Source organism: Triturus cristatus, chromosome 6, assembly GCF_964204655.1.
Source record: "Triturus cristatus chromosome 6, aTriCri1.1, whole genome shotgun sequence".
Taxonomy (NCBI): Eukaryota; Metazoa; Chordata; class Amphibia; order Caudata; family Salamandridae; genus Triturus; species Triturus cristatus.
The window spans coordinates 1795611498-1795633645 of NC_140589.1; the positions used below are offsets into that span (position 1 = coordinate 1795611498).

General features: G+C 41.3%; 1 protein-coding gene across 1 annotated transcript in view; it reads right to left on the bottom strand.

The window, feature by feature from the left end:
* Positions 1–3114: 3114 nt before the first annotated feature.
* LOC146822022 (cysteine-rich venom protein-like) overlaps positions 3115–22148 on the bottom strand; it is a 260678-nt gene continuing 241644 nt past the window's right edge. The window contains exons 7-8 of the mRNA XM_085609412.1: positions 16062–16150; positions 3115–4718 (exon numbers count right to left, since the gene is read on the bottom strand). Coding sequence (XP_085465538.1) covers positions 4609–4718; positions 16062–16150 — 199 coding nt within the window. The 3' untranslated portion in view covers positions 3115–4608. The remainder of the gene's footprint in view (positions 4719–16061; positions 16151–22148) is intronic.

A 22148-nucleotide genomic window follows, 5' to 3' on the forward strand; every position in this document is an offset into this window, starting at 1 on the left:
CTCATTTGCCTGCTTCTGTGGCTGATGGTATAACCTATCACCTCATTCCTGTACCGGCAGGTTGCTTTGAATATTATTTTTCTGATTATGACTTACTTCTGTCAGACGTGAATTTGTAGAAACATTTGAATCCACATGGTAGTGCAAAGGAGATGAAGACCATGTGGCATTTCTTTATTGTCTCCAGTTAAGCTCAAAACTGCCAATGCTCAGAGACAAATTTTAACAAGTTCATTAAATCATCGATGACCTCAAAGATAGGAGAGCATAAATTGAAAAGAGGACGAGAACTGAAAAGGATATTGGGAAAGATGTGTGGGGAAAGGAAGAGAAGAAAGACAATTTAGATTGGCAACAACACAGAAAGTTGCGTTTCTTTAGGAGAGAAGCTAATGTTCCCAATTAGCAGAGCATGGGATTGAGTCAATGTGCTCACAAGTTGGAAGTTTTGAGATACACGGCATCAGATATTGCCGGGGAAGGATCCCATTATTCCTGGAGTTTACTATGTATGTGGAAAGAATGCTTATTTCAAACCTCTTGCAAATTGGGCAGGAACATGCTATTTTCTTCTTGCATTTCCTAAAATATACCATGTAGACAGTTTCTTTGGACAGGATTTAGGATTCCCTGTCAAGACTAAGTGTAGTAGTGCTGTACAGATAGTGGAAAATATATCTGGCACTATGAGTCATTCAGTAGGTGAAATTTTGAATGGACAAAAATTGGAAAGCTTTATATGTTAATAGGCAAACTGGCCAGTAGTACTGCTGGAGCTTTTCTAGCTATTGATACTGAACATATAGCTATTAGGGCTAAGGTTCTACAGAACCTGCTGGCTTTAGAAATTGTACTCGCAAAAGAGGGTAGAGTCTGTGAGATCTTGATAGTTCAGCAGTGCTATATTCATATTCCAGATAAGAAAAAGAAGATTGGAAAGTTTGTGTGAAAAATAGCACTGGAGTAATAAAAAAATTGAAGGAATTGGGAGACGCAGGTGCCTGGGAAGCATTTGGTAAGGGATTTTCCGCTTAGGGTGGTTGGCTTAGCAATATTGGAGGTGGACTTTTGGGTGCCATTTTGAAACCTATCTTGATAGCTGGCATATGTGTGATTTTCTTATTTGCTATGGTGAAGGGATTTGGTTATATAAGAAACAAAGAGAGCAAGGGTAAGAAAATAAAAAGGGAAGATTAGCAGTGTATGGCTTATGACGAGTCAACGGAATTGGAATACTCCAAGCTTAGGCAGCAACTAGTGACAATATTTTAGGTTTTAGCAGAATGTTTAAGTGTCTTATGTGATGGCTATACTAGCTATCAGAGGGGGGAATTAGAGCAGAGAAATGTTGTGCTCCATTATTATTAGTAATTTGCATGTGAATCTGTTTGTCAAATGAATAATCCATATGTTAATAGGTGGCACTATTCATACATATAAAGAAGTCACATTTATATATTCTTAGTCTAATCATTAGCTTATGAGGCATTTACATTAATCACATTTTTTTGAATGGGCCTCTGCTGTGAGTAGGCCTCAGTTGTCCAAAGTTATTGTAAGCATAATGCTCCATTGTGCTTTCATGTTTTCTCCTTTCAGCGCAAGTTTCCTTTTAGAAATGTTAGTTATAATTTTAATTGGATACTATAATTTACACAGTATGTTAGAATGGGAGAGACTCTTCTGTATCCGGCGGACCGATACTTTTCAAGGCTGTGCAGCTGCTTGCTTTTTTGTGTGATGGTGGGAGAGAAGGAAGTGTACCTGCTCCATGTATACAACGTGACCCGATTGGCTTGATCTTAAGAGGCTATGGGTGGGAGCAAGTTTTGGAAATTTCCAACATACTTTTAATTGTGTAACTTAGAATAGGTGTAGCAGATCCTGACCTGACTTCTATGAAGGAAGACCTCTCCTTAAATCTGTTGATTTCACCTATACCTGGTCCTTGTGCGTGTCTCTTGAAATTCACTGCCTGTTCCCTATGAACTGTAATTTTGTTCATTTGAGACTGACATCTTCAGCTTAGAATCTGCCCTTGCTATTCCCTAATGCTTTATTTAGATTAGGGAAAATCATTTATAGAACCAGTTCTGCCTTTAGTTTGCATTCTATACTTGCTCATGATTTGCATTGTCAGCTATATAATACATAACCTCAAATCGAATATTCACTTTGATATACATGCTTATTTGACTAACGGATTTACTGAACAAATAAACCTGTAACTCTGACTAATTTGTTTATAAACCTTTATGATTGGAAATACCTGTCATTCTCGTGAAGCCAAATAGATTTCATGGCAAATTGATAACTTGTGCTGATGTTAGCTCCGACACTTTCAGTCAATAATCAAACGTCCTTACAACCAGTGGTGCAATCTGTTTGACGATTACACCAAAGCTTACAGGTATAGAAAAGTGCGCTCGATCAGTTCCATCCATTCCAGCCATCTTTGAAATAATTTGCTCAAATATTATAAATGCATTTAACGAAGACTATGCAGATGTGCATGCATCTACAGAGGCTAGCAAACAAAAAAAGCATTGGCAAAGCTAATAAGTAACTCTATACAAAGAACTATTGACTTTGTCAATGCTTGCTTCTGAAAGATTCTAATTGGTAGTGTGCCCTCTACATTGTCCTTTGAGAGGACAATATTCTAATGATAACTTCAAATTTGGCATTATTTTATTAGGAGTGGACCCTCATTAGATGTTTAAAAGTTTGAAAGGTTTGCTTGTGAGCCTTTGTTTGCATGTTATGATAGTATATCAACCACAGTCAAAGACAATGGATCTGGCTTAAGTTATTAATGTAAATAAAGGCTGACCTGTTGGCTTCGCCAGTACTTGTTAAAACATAGAACTGAAACCCTGCACCTGTGGTTTACTAAACTTCAGTGTGTAAACATTCATTGCAGAGATCTATGTGTGACCTAAAAAGTGGCATATTTAAATGTTTTTATTTTTCATTTTAAACATATGGCGACCATTTTTAGACAGCAGCATGTAACAAAATATTTGTCTTTCTATATTTCACTTATTTACTCTATTAAACATATCATAAGGCTCTGTTTGCAAATATTGTTTGATAAATACACAAAATCACATGAATGTGTTGCACAATTTATTGCCTGAATCAGGGGTGAAACACATATTTATTAAATAGAATAATGTGAATAATAATTTTCAGCTTATCAATTCACAGGGCACACATATATGATAGTGAATATAAAATAGGACGAAATTCCAATAATTTAGACTTCCTCTCTGTCAGATCGAGCAAAATGGAATTTTTTTAAATGTATTATGCAGTGTACCAGCACATTCAGCTTACATCAAATTTTAGTTTTATTACACAAAAATAAGAAGAGCTCTGAGATTATACATTTTATCACAATAGCGTGAGTCATTCTATATAATTACATTTCCTTATATGGCAAGCATTGATTTATATTCAGATTAATAACACAACATATCTGTGCAGTTTATAAAGTTTATAAAACGTATTAAGGAGAAAGAGGACAAAGGTCTCAGATGAAAATGCCATCAAGGCTGAATAGACCACAATAGACCACAATCCTTCCAAAATTAACATGTTGAGTGCTGTTAAATTGTTTAATATTGATGCATAACATTTGCAGCATTATAAATTGGCAAAACCAGAATAGTGAGCAATGAATTAAAATGTTAATATTATAATAACTTATTTGGATATCACAGGGGATCTGAACATAATGAGAATATTTTTTTCATATCATGATATATCAATAAATCAGTGGTTGCCCAGAAGAGTTCACTAAAATTTAATGTCAAGCAAAGGATGTATGTACTTTGTTTGAAAGCAATATTATGTAGCAGATGGCCATATACAATGTGGGCTGCTGGAATGTCCTGGCTGTCACAGTTTAACACCTGTTTTGTATCTGGCTAATGCATTATCCAAATATTCAATAAACTATTGTTCTGCCATGAACAATATGAGGTTGCCAACAATGTGTACTTCCTAAGCTGGACACAGGAGTGAGGTCTTAAAAATATGATCAAATATTCTTAAACAGGATAAAAGCCTACACATCCGTTGACTCGACACATACTCGGCACATACTGTGAAGGGATTTTTGTGTCCAAATGGATTTGGTATTTGGCAAGCATTTGACTTGGTTACCTATGATTGTTTTTCTTAAATATTCAATTTGTATTTGCCACAACTGTATACACTTTTGCTACATTTTAAATGAGAAGTGCAGTTCTCAATTCACTGCAAAAAGAGTTTGACATAGAAAATCACTACATGTGCTTTACAGTGTAAACTTCAATTCTCCCATGACCTCTGAGGACATTATGATTTAAAGGACTTTCATTTGAGACAACTAGCATGAAAATCAAATCTACAAATCAGGGTGCTGGCAACTAGGAGACTAATGTAGGTGCAATGTGATATTTTGAGGCATGGAAATAATTCCCGTTACATATCACAGAACTTCTCAAATGAGTACAAGTCTGAAGAATTTATGAAATTCTGTGTGGGGTAAATGAAAATAAACGCTGTAGCAGGTGGTTTTGCTCCATCGATCTGTTTGTTGCCTTCATGCCCTGCAAACTGTTAGCCACACTTGCATGTTTTGTTACAATTGTTGCCTAGCATACCGGAATTGCAAGCATATGACCACTCCGCGCAGTTACTAGCCGCGTCCTTGTATGGGCAGGGATTGGCTAGAAAAAAGAACAAATAACACATTTGTCAACAAGAGGAATGTGGGATGGAACAACACAATTATTATTTCTATACAGTAAAACGCATGCCCATGTATTTGAAAAGTGTGATTATTGTGCACCTGAGGCTGCATCACCTAAATAGAGGTTGGCGGTATTTTAATTGCTGGCCGGAGCAGCGGCTTAGTAGTGTATCGTGGGCTAGAATGTATGCAACAGAAATGGGCCTCCACCCCCCGTTTGTTAGTAAAATCAGTCATAACTGAGGCTCAGAGGGCAGTTCACTGCACCTGCTGCACCAATGACAGATGCGCCTCTGGTCATCAGTAAAGTGCGCAATAATTGATGTTAGTCAATGCTGCACCATCTATCTATGTTTTTTCCCTGCTGTTGGTATTTGAATAAACATTTTGCCCAAAAAATTAAACGACCACCATCTGGAAAATTGTTGTCGCCACCAACTGTTTAATAAAATGGCCCAAGTCCCTTAAAATTAACAAACAGTAATGCCAGAGTAAATTGCAAGGCCAAATATACTTGTAAAATAAAAACCATATTTTTTTAATGTAACTCTCAGTATGTATATTCTTCTGTTTGGCATTTTTACTTGAGTTGTACCAAGGCAACTAACAATACATTATGAGAAAAAGTGCAGTATAATACAATAAATACACGTATATGTTCAGAATTCAAACAATTGGACACCCCAAAAGGACAATGTAGCTGATACAATTTATGTCTTAAATATACTGAATATCAGTATAAAAAAGCAATTTAGATACATAGAGCAATCTAACTGACAGAGATCAAGGGGGCCTAGTAATAATATGGAATGACTGTTCTATTAATTCAATGCCTAAATAGAACATTTTTAACAGAATGAAGTTTTAGAGAATTAATATATATTTTGTAATGTTATACTGTAGAGTAAACATGTACATTCGAAAGCTTTGGAGCTATTTTCACTCTAATTTGGATTAGAGGAAAAATAGGACGTTAATTTAAAGAATGTGCGTCTGAATCACAGAGTCACGAGTGTCTCTAAATCAAATTTCACACTGTCTAGTTTTTACTTATACTCACTCACCCTTTCATACTTACTCTCACTGAGGCTTACTCAATCTCCCCCACTCACAGACGCACTCACAAACACACTCAAACCCACGCACTCAGACCCTTACTGATTCACATTCAATCTAACTAACTAGCTAACACAATCACATACACACTGGACACTCATTTACACATAAAAAGAGCCGCAACACAATTTTTTTTATTATCCTTGCTTTCTCTGCTGATTACTCCCCCCTTTCAGCAATAGGACAGGAATCAAGCACTGGACATATGAGCTAGACACAATTCCTGTGCTGGAAATAAAGTGCCAGACAGAGCAGCAGAAGGAAAAGATCTATCACAGGCCCTTAACAGCTTCAGCTAGGCTGGAAGCACAGCAATATCAGAAGCTGAGACAGGGTTTTAGGTCCCAACCCTGCTTCTGTTTGTATACTCTTGGGGGATGCAAAAGCATACACCACTGTTGACGCCGCTGGGGTGATTGGCATTGAAAAGTGGCAGTGAAAGATAAACCTATCCCAACCACTTCTAACAACTTAATACGTGAATTTAGCCTTCATATGTTTGTGATAGCCCTGCTACAGAATACATCTCCTGCTAAATAAATGCAGCATTGCAATTAAGCTTCACTTTGAAAGGTAAATAAGATCTTAATCAAATTGGTAAAGCTCTGGTGCAGATAGGTTCCAGTTGTCATGTATGCTGCTAGAAGTTAAGGGATATGAAATTATATCTGTCTGGATTCAGTCACTGTGCATTCTAATGGTATACACTTTACTATCTGAATTGTGCAGCACTTAACAACTATGAATCCCTTTGCTCTGAAGTACAGATTACAAAGGGCCCACACACAAACCACAAGAATTATGCAACAGGCCAACCTAATGGAGAGCATTTATTTCTGAATAGGACGCATGACACTCTCCACATTTTGGAGAGAAGGCTAAAGTGGACTTGCTGGAGCCTCTGTCTTGCGGGATGCCAAGACAATTGAACTAAACTAGGAGATATAACAGAGACAGAAAGCTGAGGGGTACTCAACGTGGATGAGGCAGAGTCTCACGATCAAGAATGTTTTGTGAAAGTGGCCTAGGAAATATTCTGTACCAAATGGAACCTTCTAAGTGGAGGAACTAGGTCATGCTGCTACAAAGTTGGAAGTGGGAACCTTAGAGTTACTGTTTGTCCAGGGAACGCCACCAATGATAAACTTGATCTACTCTTTCAAATCACATGTTTGAACCACTTTGAGACGAAACCCTGTATGCCGATAAACAAGTCCTGCTTTCCTGAGAAGCCAAATTCCTGTGTACCTGCCGAAGACCTTTTCTTATAGTTATCCTGTTACTTCTCAAGCGTTAGCCTACAGCACTTGTTGAATATGCAAAGCCATTTTCTGCCTTTGGTGTCCAGAGGGACTGGCACCTATCTCTTGAGAGGATCCTGCCTGTTGGAGGAAGTTTTCCAAGGTTGCTCAAGTTTTGTGGGGCCCGAGAACAACCTTCAATCAGAGGGAGCTTCTGCTCAGCACAACTCACAAACGTGGTTGGGTGTCAAGTGAAGGATGTGGTGGACATGTTGAACATTTTGCTAAGGTAAGGGTGACTCCCTTTTGTGGTCACTTTACCTTATCACTGTATAAAGTACATGATAGAAGCTGATACCTGATGTCATGACCGCATGCCACAGACATGGAGGCAGGGTAGAGAGAGCAAACGCGCCACACACCCCTTCTGTACGTGTGTGAAAGCCACATTGCCTGCTGCGAGAGCCACCGCACTACAACTCCCATGAGGCCATGGGGCGCGGCAGCGGTATGCAGTTCAGGTGCATCCAAGAGCTTCCCTTCCCGATATAAGCACCACCTTTGCTGGAAATAGGTGCTTGACAATCTTTTGAAGAACGTTTAAGCGGATGGTACTCCCCGCTGGAGGATCATCATAGGTGACAACGCGGAGGCCCTGCCGTCTTTCCGAGGACCTTCCCTGGGGGTCACAGAGCACCTGTGTTGTCATTTCATTGACCTTTCCGACCACGAAACAAAACTCTCGGCCCGGGATTTGCACGTATTCACGAGCGGAGTGCGACGCGCTGAAGCACTCTCCGCTCCAACTACACGAACATGGATTGTATTGTGCGCATCAGATATGCGGGGTGCAACTAGCAAACCGGAACTGTTTGTTTGGGGACTCTGGTGTTTCTTCATCCCCTAGTGGCATATTGGTGTTTCGCATCTCGATGGAGTACAGACTTGTCTCTGCCTATGTGCACTTATGTAGGGTACACTTGCTGTGATGTTCAACAGCAGGGAAGGCATAATACGCTGCAGCTGAAGGCATTGCTTCAGGTCACCTGCGCATGTTAGCAGCTCACCAAAGTTTTGTTTTTTATGTTGCTTCTTTCGAACTCTGGAGGTCAGGAGCCTCAACCACGTGTAAAGAGAAGTGCTGTTGGGCTCTCTGTAAGTGTGTGTGTTGGCACGTAAACCTTGATGTGCAGTTGTTTTGTGTGTTCCGTGCAGCCTCTCACACCTCTATTCTCTGTTCTTCTGCAGCGCTGCTAGAGGGAGGGAGGCGTGCTAGCCCTTGACCAGACCCTGGAGGCAAGAGTTATCCCACAGCGATCCTTTCTTATTTTGTCCCCTTCCCTTTTCCCCGGGGTGCTCGCTTCCATAGTGTGGTATACTTACGTTGTGGGGGATAGCTCTCCGGGAAGAAGGGAGGCTAGTCTTCAGAACATCGTTCCTGCTGGCAGCTACGAATAGGTTAGTGGCGTATTTCTTTTTCTTGTGCTACTGACAACCTGACAGATATGACACCTGAAGGCAAAAAAATCTAAAATGGCAAGGAAATTGGAGAGCAAATTGTAGATTGAAAAGCCTCCAGACATTGTTGTAACCAAATCAATGCAGTAGGATGAAAAAGAAACTCCTCAAAAAGGCTTGTAAGGGGAAAACAACATTACCAAAGGAGCATCGATCCTAATGAAAAATACTGTTAACTGCTTTCTGGCACAGTAGATCTCTGAACCTCTCCTGAAATATGTTCTAAAAATGAAGAATTGTCCCTAGGAAAAGAAGACCACAAACAGGAAGGGCAGAGGTTATCTTACTTTGGGACAACTTAAAAAGGTCAGGAAATATCAACCATCCTGAATTAGCATACTATAAATGTGCCTACACTTATATGGCAATGACTGCTGCCATAACAACATTATGGGGCATGTTTCTCCAAGTAGACTAGCTGAAGGCCTGCCTTCTGATTCCCGAAGACCCTGAAACAACTGCAGAAGAACAGCCGAAATGAACTGGGTGATAGAACACTCTACAATTCTGAGCTCAACCTGTAAATCGAATGTGCACCGAGCAGGATTGCCACAATCAACAGTAACGCACTAACTCAGGAAGGCCCGAGATGACACCAGCCGGCTTTTAAGCAAGTACACTGTGCTTCCTGGGTAACACAGTATTGATAATGGCATGCTATGGCCCAGAGACACAGACGACGTTTGACAGCCAGTAGGGAGTGAGGATAGTTGGGAAAAGTAGCTGAAAAGTGACAAATCAAGACAGGAGCATGGATTGATGCCTTCATAGTTTATTTGCCTCAGTGTAGCTTGGGGACACAACTTTCATATGAAATTGATGGAGTTTCAAAAAATGGCTGTGGAAATCAAAAGACACCAACGGGGTTCCAGCAAAATTATGGATGAAAACCTTGTGCGCAGAAGAAAAGTGATACCTTAGTAGCAGAATGTTAAATGAAAACTCTGTTAGAGGCAAAGAGGGGGCCCATTTATTCTGTGCAGCATTGCTATATGTCCATTACATTATGGATGTTATCCAGAAGACACATCTTTTTGATACCCAATGAAGAGCATATGGCCTTCAGGAATAAAAATCAGAAACTATGGTAAGAGGAAGAACAGTGTTAGTGAAATATATCAGAGACAAATCATTGGACCACCAAAGATGAATTAATAAATAAAGATGGCATTTATAGAGCGCACTGTTACTCAAATGAGAGCATCCTGGCGCTAACTCAGGCATAAACTGCACTTATAATCAGTGTAGCAAGGGAACAACCTAAAGCCTTGAGCAAGACGATGGAAAAGAGAATAGGTAGGAGGTCCAGCTGAACTATATTACTGAATAGCAAAGAGTGTCCAGTGTGAGAAAAAGGCAAATCTTCAGACTCTTCTTAAAACTGACTTCATTATCCATAAAGGGAACAGCGCCGGGAAGTTGATTCCACGCTTTAACACATAAAGCCATAAAAGACTAGTCACCCCAGGATTTAAGCCTAAAAGGTGGAGGCATTAGAAGATTGGCTTTAGAAGATCTTAGTGTCCTGTGAATCCTATGGTGAAAAAAGGGGGCAGTAAGATCTTTAGGACCCGTAGCATGAAATTTCTCTGAAGAACTGATGCAGCAAGTACCTCCTTGTGAGCCATCTTGATGAACATGTCTACAGTCACCATAATTACTTGAAATCCATTCAGAGAGGTAGATGAACAATGAGGTCATATGTAATCATTGCCATGGTTTTGCTGCTGCAGGTTGAGGTTGTAGGTAGCAAAACGTTTATTGTGATTTGCTCTGTTTTGGACATCTGTATGTATCTAAAAATACCCTACTTTACTCAAGGCCATCACAATGACCAAGTTAAGGGCATTTGATTCTTGTGGGACCTGTTACAGAGGTCTCATGACACATGTGCATTACTTCCCCTTGTAAGGAAGTGGTGGGAATACAGAGTGCCTATTGTCAAAACTTGAATTCTTTCTGAGTTGTTAATTGCCTTTCTTTAATTTCCTGCAACACTTGAGTATCCGTTGCTAACTGGGCATCCTTAACTCTTTGAAGGAAATAGTGGACAAGACTTAAAAAGTGATGGAATAAAACCAAAGTTGGTTTGATCAGTTCTGATTACTCAGGGTACCGTCAAGACAGAGCATAACCACTATAGGCCAGATTTACTTTTCTTCCACTCAATGCAATTCAGCAAGATAAATTGTTGTGCGTGAAAGGGGAGATAGCATACATTCCCCGTATTTACATTGATATGGAGCATTTCTTCTCTCTCCTTGCACTGGCAGTGTATCCTGCCTAACGCTAATGCAGCCATCCTTGCACAATAGTGCAACAGTGCCCGTGTTATGGGTTGGATTGTGTTTGTACAGGAAAGGATTCCTTCCTGACCAAAAACACTCCTTGCAGGCATTTTCCTTTTTCTATGAGTTCTTCAGAATGCAGCATGAATGGAAAGAGGAAGTAACGAGGAGAAATAAATACATTTCTCGACGTTATGCCATCGGGTAGGCACACCATTTTGGAGAAAACCCAGGTTTACAAGTCTTTGTAAATCTGGGTTTGCATCAAAATACAAGTTTGGATGCAGGGGAATGCCCATGCTCCACCCATGTAACGCCTACCGGATGCAAAGTAACACATGGCAGCGTTATGCTCTGAATTGTGTTACTTTGTATTCATTAACCCACGTGAAGCCACGCAAAATGGCTTGGCATGGCTTAGAAAATGCTAAAAATGATCTTGCACCCAATTCTTATAGTCTACTACATATGTTAAACTTCCTGAATATTGTTCAAAGAAATATGCCTACGAGTTTCTCTACTGTTCTGACATTGAAGATCTTGTAAAAACCGAAAATCATGATGGTAAGCACTGATGAAAAAACTTCAGAGAATCCAATAAATAATTCTAAACAAACATTCTTCATAGCCCCATAGCCAACAGTTCTTTTTCTAGCACAGAATAACTCAGATCACAAGAAGATAAAAATTGGGGGAGAAAAAAAATGCTGATGCTCCAGGCTGCCGTCTTCTTGCCCCTGCCTTAGTACAGGAACTGCTGTTCTCTCAGAAGCAACTATGAAGTGCCTTGAAGGATTAGGATGGCAGTGTAGTCCTTCTTTGGTATTTATAAAGAACATCAACGTGGTCTGGCCAACAAAAACTGTTTAGTAAATTCTCTTCCTTTTAGTGTTATGGTCTGTCCAACAAAAACTGTTCAGTAAATTCTCTTTCTTTTAGTGTTAGAAATATGACATGTTTCACTAACGAAATCCGTCATGGAAGTTTGCTAGTTTTAGGAATCTCTCAATCTTCTTGAATGTACTTAGGATCCCTGGAGTATCTTGTACTCTTAAGGGCAGATTTACAAGCCCCTTGCGCCACTTTTACGTCACTTTTAACATAGGAAAGTGACGCAAAAGTGGCACAAGAGGCTTGTAAATAAGCCCCTTAGTCGATAACTATACACTCAATTTCAGCGTTTTTCAGACTTACTCTTTGCAGTATAGGCTTTTTTGCCATAGTCATTCTGGTACCTTGGCGGTGTGTTTGCAGTGTTCTTTTAAATGCCTAGATAAAATAAGAATATAATCTTGAGAGATGACCGCAAATTGATTAAACACATGTGAAAACAAGTGATTTGCATGTCCTTGGAACACTGGTGGTGAATTCCCTTGCACAATCAAAAGGGCACGACTTGGTCCTCTTAGTGCCGAAAGACAGTGCGAAAGGCTGTCTTCCACTCATCACCTTGCTTGTTTGGAAGCTGATGATAGACTCTTTTTGGGTCTAGATTAGCAAAAATGGTATGCCCACATACAGACCCTAAAATATCTTAAACAGGAGGAAATGGGTTAAGGTCTTTTACGGTCACCTCATTTAGTCCTCAAAAGTCAATACATCGAAGTGGTGCAACGGAAAATGATACCCACATCCCCTGCAGAATGTGGTCAGGGACCTTTAGGATTCCCATATATTACAGATATTTATAGCCTTTGATTTAATGAGAGAAACCTGAATAGTGAGAGCCCGCCCCTCTTGCTGTGTGTGCAGCAGGAGCATGTCATATGCCACTAGTACATGGATGTAATGCAAGTGTGGCACCAGTAGGAGGAGTAGAATGTGCAATGAGACCATGTAAATGTTTTTAAAGTCTCTCTGTTAGACCTGACAGCCTTGATGTGGTCTTCCTCCAAATCGTTTGCCTTCACACCTACTGTTTCTTTTAATCCGTTTATGTTGGATTTGGCTTTGGCTTTTATTAACCAGTGCTAAAGTGCTCGTGCTCTTGCCCTAAAACGTGGCAAAACTGGCTTACACCTAATTGCTGCATTTAATTTATTTGTAAGTATTTAGTGTATAACACTACATGTACACAGGGCCTGTAAATTAAATGCTACTACTAGGCCTGCAGCACTCATTGTGCCACCCATAAAAATATCATTTTAAAACATGTCTCTGGCCTGCCAGTGCAGCCTGTAGTGTAAATAATTATAAATTGCTACTTCGACCTGGCAAAACAAACCTTTTGCCAGGTTGAAACCTTCCTTTTTATTACATCAAGGTTACCCCTAGTGTATGTCCTAAACAGCCCATAAATAGAACATGTGTGTTAAGTTTTACATGTCCTTTGGTGGAAAACTCCTAAATTTGTTTCTCATTACTGTAATGCCTACCTCTCCCATATGATAAACTAGGATACCCTCTCCCATAGGATATCACAGTATTAGCCCTGTCATCCTTAGGATGGTCTTTTCCCCAACTTTTTCCCTGCCTGCGTCCATTTTTCTGATCTCGTTTTTGCTGGTATTAGGACTCTATGCACTTTATCATTGCTAACAAGTTCTAAAGGGCTTGTGCTCCTTCACCCAAACATGGTAATATCGGTTCATCCCCAACTGGCATATTTAATTTACGTATAAGTCCCTAGTCAAATGGTACCCTTTGCGACCAGGGACTGTAAAATAAATGCTACTAGTGGTCGTGCAGTACTGATTGTACAACCCACTTAAGTAGCCCTTCAACTATGTCTCAGGCCTGCCACTGAAGAGCCAGTGTGTACAGTTTACACTGCCATGTCTACCTGGCAAAACAACCCTTTTACCAGGACCAAACCTTCCCTTTTAGCTTTTATACATATAAGTCACCTCTAATTTAGGCCCTGTATAACTCACAGAGCTGGTGCAATGTATTTAAAAGGCAGGGCATGTCATGGTGAATAGGGAGTGCAATAGAACAGAGGAACTGCAGTACTTACCTCTTAAAGAGTGTCTCTCCTTTAAATGATTGTCAAAAAACATGTCAATTTGCATCATAGTGCTGTGGAAGTTGTCCAGCTCAATTACGGGCCAGCAATGGACAGACTGGAAACACAAATTGGCTGTTGGATCAAGCTTCCTCTCTCGATTTCTGGCAGGATAACCATCATTAAAAGGGTGGTACTGCCCCGATTTCTATATTTGTTCTTCAATGTCCCCATAGCCCTTATGACAAATATTTTTGCCACGCTTCGAGGTATGCTTAGTAGACTGATCTGGGCTGACAGACAGCTGTGAATTAGCTGCCAGACGTTGATTATGCCATATCAACGTGGAGGATTTGGAGTCTCCGATTTTTATTTGTATTACTTAGTTGCACATGGGCATTATGCATACTATTGGTACCACCCTGATGTTAGATTACAATACTTGAAACCAGAAGGGTCACAGGCCTGTTCATGCCTACTTTCCTCTATTATATCTAAGCACCTCCCCAGGACACCATCCGAGATACATACATTGCAAACTACCTACTAGTCCTGGGGCCTTTTGCAAAACTACTTAAATGCTGGTCTCCTCTACTCCCCACCTATACCATTGCATATCAATCCCTGGCTGCCTCCCACCACTGAAACACTTACTAAGCATACCCTAACAAGGTGTGAATTGCATACATTGGGTGACCTCTTCCGCGATAATCAACTGCGCACTGTTGCGGTATTGACAGCAGGACAGGTCTACATGGACAGGTTTGTTCTGCCTGGACTGATTTCTCTGAGCGCACAGCACTCCCAGCTTCCCCGGAGTTACCAACAGCATTCACCCCACTTACATTGGTTATTGCATCTACAAGAAAGGTGCACATGGTCATCTGGCTCTATCACCTATCGCTTGTGCTTCGGCCGGCGGACGGAGAGGGGGACCGGGCAGCAAGATAAAGAGACGTGGCTCTACTGCTGTGAGCAATCACGTTACATCTCTAGCAATCTTCGACACAGATTGGTCCATTTTAAATTCCTACATAGAGCTTACATGATAGCATACCTATTAGCGAAGGTGGAGCCCTTCCAAATCACATAGTTGTGCAATGGCCCATGCTGACTTTTCTCACCTAGCGTGGAGCTGTGCACATATACTGACAATACTTGGGGGAAATCTTTCGCAATGTATCCCAAATGATTGAACCTGAAGTGCACCCGACCCCATTACTGGCCCTGTTAGGTTATGTCAAGCCTTTGTCAGCTGGGGGGATGAGATTTGCTGCTATCATTTTGCTTCTCACTACGGAACATTGGGGGATCCACTGCTCTAACAGTCAAGGCTTGGTTACGCGATCTAATATACTGTGACACTCCTAGCGTAACGTATACCACATTGCAAGCGCTCACTTCTAGACCCAAAAATATATGGCAACTGCTGCAAACCTATTTATTGATGCACCCAGAGGGAGCTGACTGATTGTATTGTACCCGAATAGAACCCTGATGGATTACGCAGGTACACACACTACTCAATTACCAGACGCTACACTTATACTCCAATACAACTGCTCAAGAGGCCTATAGATGCCCATCTCGTTCTGAGGCTACAGAGACATTAGGTACTACAGGCATGCATTGGTTGGCACTTTGAACTCTCCCTTCCTGCTGCTCAAAAGGTGGCGAGCGTTCCTTGATCCCTGCTCTATATGATATGGATATGTTCCCTATCGAATGCATAATGTACTGGTCACCAATGCTATACGGATAATACTATGGTGATGATATTATTATTTCACTCTGTATCTGTTCCTTGATTGTTTTTCCACTTCTTCTTCTTATGCCTATTTTACTCTTGTGATGTTTCTTGTTATCTGTCAGAAAATTCAATAAATAAAAAAACATACTCATACCTAAAGTTTTTTCCTCTTTAAATACATTAGCATAAAAACAACATCCACAAATAACACATGGATGAAGGAAAAGAAAAAGTCTATTGAAAGCTAAGCCTTATGGCCCAAAAAAATGAAAAAGATGTAGTATACATTTTTGGGTATTTCAAGATAATGCAATTGGCAAAAATATAATGCTAGCTTGACTTAATAAAATAACATTCTACTGCTTACGTCACTGAGTTTATTTTTTGTTTATTATGAACATATTATACATTCATTTGTACCTAAAATCTTCAATGAAAACAAGCATACTTTTCATATACTTACTACAGAGTCCGTTTTCACAGTTGTTAGGACATTTACCGCATGGTGTGCCTTTTGTATATGGTGTAAAGAGTTTACCAACAGTATTTCCCCTGAAACAAAGGACAAAATGTAAAAGTTGAGAGGGATTTCCAGGTTTCACATCAGCATTGCCCATCCCATTTCTAATATTTTATTATTTTTCTGTTAGCAGGTCTGGCTTACTCAATACTTCTTTATTACCTTCTTCTGATTCTTTAGGTGTATGTAAAATCCACTGAATCCACTTGTGACTGTGTGCTTTTGTCTCGTTGTGTGGTGCTCTGGCTGATGGCGCAGTGGCTGGAGAATTGTGTTCTACAAGTGGTTTGTGTGTATGGCTGGTGATGCTATGCAAGCATTTGAGCCTTGCTTTTGAGGTGTGAGAATGGAGATTTTATGCTCCACCAATGGATGATGTACAGGATGGGTAGTTGTATTAACGATAGGAGGTGGACCTGGTGGGGGCATTTCAGAGGCTTATGTGTGGTGGAAGCAATAACTTGGATTTCGGAATGAGAGAAGAGATGAGGATATAAAGGGAGGTAAAAGTAATGGATAAGAGTGGTGACGGAGTGAAGGTGGCATGTGTGGGGCTATGGAGGTAGGACACTGCATGCATGAGGATGGGGAAGCAAGTTGGAAATGGGGGAGATAAGATCCTTGAATGACCCTGTCACAGGGCCAATATCTTCAGGCCACTTGTACTAATCATGCCTGATAGCAATTAATGCTAATCTTGGTGGCCAATATTGCAAATCTATGGCGGTTATAGTTAATCTTGCCTCATGTGTTTTGTGCCTATTACTGTCTCTGTTTTTGCCAGGAGAATGACTGTGCTACATTCCTTTGCTGAATGATTAGCCCATAGCAATAACAAAGAGTGTAATTTTCCTTTCTCTTTGAATTATATATACATTAAGAAGGGGAAATATGCTCCAGCACATATTGCCAAAAAATGAGGAATTGGCCAGACTCAATAAGTATGTCTCTCTGGGATGTTTTACAAGGGCCAATGGTATACTCCAATTCCTTAGTGCATATAACCCTCTTAAAGAAGAGAACTTATGCAGACACAAAACATTCAACAGATTTTGACCAGATAAACTCACTCATTACCTACCAATAGAGGACAACACCAATAGTGAACAAACAGAATCAAAATGGATCTTTGACTGAATATAACTCAATTATTGAACAGCTTTTCAAACCAAAGACAACATGGATGAAACACTTCAATTCTCAATTAGTGACAGTGCATATGAAATACTGGCTATTTTAGTCACAGTTTTAGAACTAATCCGCAAAAGCACAACATCCGATGGAAATAAAATCAGCAGAGCCCCCCAATGTCAAAATATAGTTTTATAGAGTGCTTTGTCACTCTCTCTAGTTACTTTAGAGCATTGAGGACTCTGATGTCTATATTGTTCGTTAGAGTCTGATCATTGAAAATGCTCCTAGTTTGATGTTCTTCAGTTGTGACCTCTTTGCTTAGTTGTAACAAGTAATAAATGTTATATCATCAAATGTTGTATGAAGTGCATGTATTTGGCTTTGGTACTTAGATTTCCATTTGCAGCACTCCATTGTCTAGAATCTGGTGCCCTGAACAATGTGCTTTAATGTTCTCTTCGTTTGAAGGATTGTCCGATGAGGAGGTGTGCATCTATGGAACAAAAGTTCTAGGTTCTTGAGTAGCAGAGTTTATAGACTGCAAATAGCTTTGCCCCATTCTCTTAGCATACTTAGTGGAAAATTCAAAGGAACTTCTGTCACAGCAAGCCAATCAACTGCTTTCAGGGCTGGTGTCATGTGGCTTACAATCGTTCAGGACATCTTGTGTAGATAGATCCTAGGGAGTCGAGGGGTCTAGCTGCTACAAATCCATGTTTGGTTGGTGCCCTACAAATGCTAAAATAAACCATGTAGCCCAGAAGCATCAACAAATGCTGAATGCTAGCTTACATTAATTAGAACAGGGTGGCTTTGGAGCTGCTGTTAGCACTCCAACTACCTGTGAGTAGCTCCCCTACGTGTAGTAAATAAAAAACTTTATTTGGTTGAATTAGATAGGATTCCATAATTGAAAAGGATGTTTCTAAAGATAAAGTTTTTCAGAACTGATAAGATAAGCTGATGTTTTCCCACAAAAATATATTTAAGGCTGATATTTAAAATATCATTTAAAATGGCAAATTATGCACTCTGCCTGGAATTGAGAGGTCCAAGGCCTTGAAGCTCCGGATCACCCTTTGCCCAGAACAGTCCAATCACTGCCGAGGATCTGCAAAAGAGTGGGAGTGCCTTTTTGAAGATGTGGGGGAACCTGGACCCAGTATAGAGGCAAACTGAGGTCGCAGTTGCAATGCTGTCTGCTTCTTCCTTGAGTGCCCTGTGGTGATGGGCCTAGTAGCTTCAGACACTAGTAGCTTCAGCAGAAAAAGGACAATGGGCTTGATGCCGCAATGAGATGTGGAGAAACTTTAAAAACAATGTTGGAGGCAAGGCCCTGAAGCATAGATGGCATTTGAAAGAGCAAATAAAGATTTCTGATTGTTACTTTGATGGCCTGGTAAGAGGGTGGAAACAAAAAGAATGCAAAAAGAACAATTGATGGACAGAATGCAGAACAATGTCATGCATTCACCCCAGTACAGAGATCTAGGCCTAAATCCATCGTTTTTATTGCTTACCATGCCATTCCAGTTTGGACCCAGCCATATGCAAATCAGTCTTGACCCTGCACCCAATCGGATCTGTCCAGCCCAAACTGCCAGGCCAGGTCCTCCCTGGACTGAAACAAGCTTCCTAGGACCAGTTTCAGGCTTTCAGCCCTCATCCGCCAGGATAGCTTGACTCCAGTGGCATGGAGACCACTGGACCCACGTCTGGGCATACCCGTCCTACTCGGAGTGACAAATTCAAAAAGAACAATTGATGGACATAATTCAGAACAATGTCATACATCCACCCCAGTACAGAGATCTGGGCCTAAATTCATTGTTTTTTGCTCACCATGCCATTCCAGTTTGGACCAACCATATGCAAATCAGTCTTGACCCTGCACCCAATGGGAACAGTCCAGCCGGAACTGCCAGGACAGGTCCTCTCGAGACTGGAAACAAGCATCCTAGGACCAGTTTCGGGCTTTTAGCCCTCATCAGCCAGGATAGCTTGACACCAGTGGCATTGACCCATGTCTGGTAAGAGGTTGGCCCAAGTAGCGTGACAGACTGTATGTACTTGATGCCGTGACCCGAAGGTACAGTCCTCCACTGGATGTGAGGGGAGCCTGAAAACCATAAAGCTTTCTTTGCTGGGAAAAACTGGTAGACTTAGTAAGGCATCTGGGGGTGGGGTGAGAGCCCCCGGCATTTTGAAAGCTGGTGCTGGGCCTGTAAGGTAAAGCACTTCAGGAATACTTTGGAGGTCAGATACACATCCTGATTGTACAGGCTCTAACCTCCCTCCACCAGTGGTTACAGAAGAAACATCGTGAATTGGGTGAGCCACACTGTCTCCCCCTGGAAGCCTGATCTACACTGAGTGAGAGGTACGTCCATATATCAGTTACAGGAGGGACAAACAGACATATCACAATCTTACTTATTTCCTGGCGGCTCGCACACCCTGAATAACTGCCATCTTTACAAAAGAAATAATGGCAGGAAAAACCTTGTCATCCCTGATTGAGGAAGAACGTAAAACGTGGCTGTCAGAACTAAAAGCAGACATAGACAAATCTGTGATGGATAATATTCAGGTGCTGCACATTGCACTGTGAAAGTAGCTAGTGGAAGTCGGGGAGGCTTTTAGAGTGTTTAGCTAGCACCTGGAACGCAGCTTAGAATGTTATCAGATTTACACCACCTTGCTAAAACTACTATTTATCATAAGGAACAATAGCTTAAATGGCTGACCACCACCTATGAGGACTTGGAGCACAATGGGTACAATGTGCCTATTAGGAATGTAAAAGAAGAGGTGGCAGGCACAGACATTGTGGCATGTGGGTAAGAAATATTTTCAAACCTACTCCAAGTGGGAGATGGTGAAATGGTTCCATAGAGTGAGCACACAGAGGGGCCGATTCCGATCCGGGTCGGAAGGGCACCGAACGCGATCCGTCCAAAAAAACTACGAGCCGTACTCACGTTTTCCGCCCGACTCATACAGCTGTATGAGTGAGCAAGTACGATGCGAGCTACGTGAAATTCACCGACCGAGTCGTTTCCGGGTCCGAACTGCTCCGTACGTGTCGGTCGTAAGCTAACCATGGCGTGCAATGGATGCAATTTACGTCCGAGCCAGTACGATGCACGCGTCGGACAGCCTGTGCGAGCCGGAGTGTCCAGCTCGCAAAATGTCTGGGTGGTTGCCTTTGGGGGTCCGCATCGGACCCCAGTCCTACGACTCGGACACAGGGGGACACCCAAGGGTCCCCCCAACACAGGCATGTACGATGCGGATGGCACCGATGCGTACCCACTGTAGGGGGGGCCCTTGCACAAGACACACCCATTCAGTCAATGGGAGCCCATGTACGCATCGTACGACCGGCTCCCATTGACTTCAATGGGAGTCCTAACGAACCGAGTCCGGCAGCATACGGCCGCCTCGTACTCGCTCGGTCAGACTGCAGGACTCCGGCTCGGTCGGAAAACACTCCGGATCCGGCTCGGTCACAGTGCTTTCCGACCCGGATCGGAATCGGCACCAGAATCGGGAGGAGGGGGAACGAACCTAAAGATGTAGTGGGCAAACTTACAAACTCTCCAGTAAAAGAAAGACTAATGAAGGCTACGAGGACCCTTCAGAGACTCGGAAGATGTGCTGTACTAAAACTTAACTGCAGCCACCCAGGTGAAATGGAAAGCCTTTCTAAATATCACTAAGAACCTGATAGCCAAGCAGATCAAGCACAGATGGTTATACCCTACGGGCGTGCAGTTCACATATGGAGGCAAAACACCCTGATTGTTACCCAGAGGCGGAACGGAGGCTTCTCAAGTTGGAAACACAGACAGATCAACACTCGGATGATCTTGGACAGGGATGCTCTCAAGATGAGCTGGGAGAAGACCATGGTGCACCCATATGACACGTTCACCTTGCCAGAGATTCCTCTAAAAAGATACCAAGGTGAAATAAGCATAAACATGACTTGCAATATGGCAAAGCTAACAACAGTGATCCTTAACACCTCAAAGCAGTAAAGTTATAACCTCAACAGGAATGTGAGCTAATTGATTTCAATGATTTACACACAGCCGTTGGGAAGCTCGGGAGAGGCATATAGGTTACCCAATATTTAGGTAGATGGGAGGAGGTGAAAGGCTGCTACATATGGAACCCCCAGGTAATCAGAGGCTCCGGAGGAAACAGGGTGTAGGTCTTGAGGTTGGTGGACAATGATGTGAATACTGCTGAGAATGCTTGATTTTTTTCATTAGAAAGCAAAGTCCATAGAGAGGAAGAAAGCATATTATTTGCCCAGCATCAAAAATAAACAGAGAATTGGCAGAAAAGATATTAAAGAGAGACAACAATAGTCAAAATCCCAATTTCAAGTAAAAGTAAGCATTGTGGTAATACTTTAACCCGAAACCCCTACATCCTGGCCAGCAAGCGTCTCGCCCATCCAGACCCTGACGGGGTCCCATATCTTGTTCAACTTCCATCTCTGTGCATCATTCTCTCGCAAAGACATTTCCAGAAAACAGATATTCAGAAATGTCAGCCTTTCAATCAGGGGTCCGGACCCATACGCCAGAGCCAGGAATGTACCAACACCAGTTTAGCCAAAGAGATTGAGAAGGGTGAACAGTCACAATATCGAATTTTAAATATCGATATGGCAAAATATTGAGTTTTAAATATCGAGTGGACATAATATCAACTTACAAAAATATAGTGGTGCAGAATATCGAAATGCAGGTAAGAAATATCGTTTTTCATAATATCGAGGTTAGTAATATCGGCAGTCATAATATAGTTGTTAAAAATATTGATTTTTTTTGTGTGTTTTAAGTGTTATTATATATGTGTTAAAAGTATGTATTATTTTTG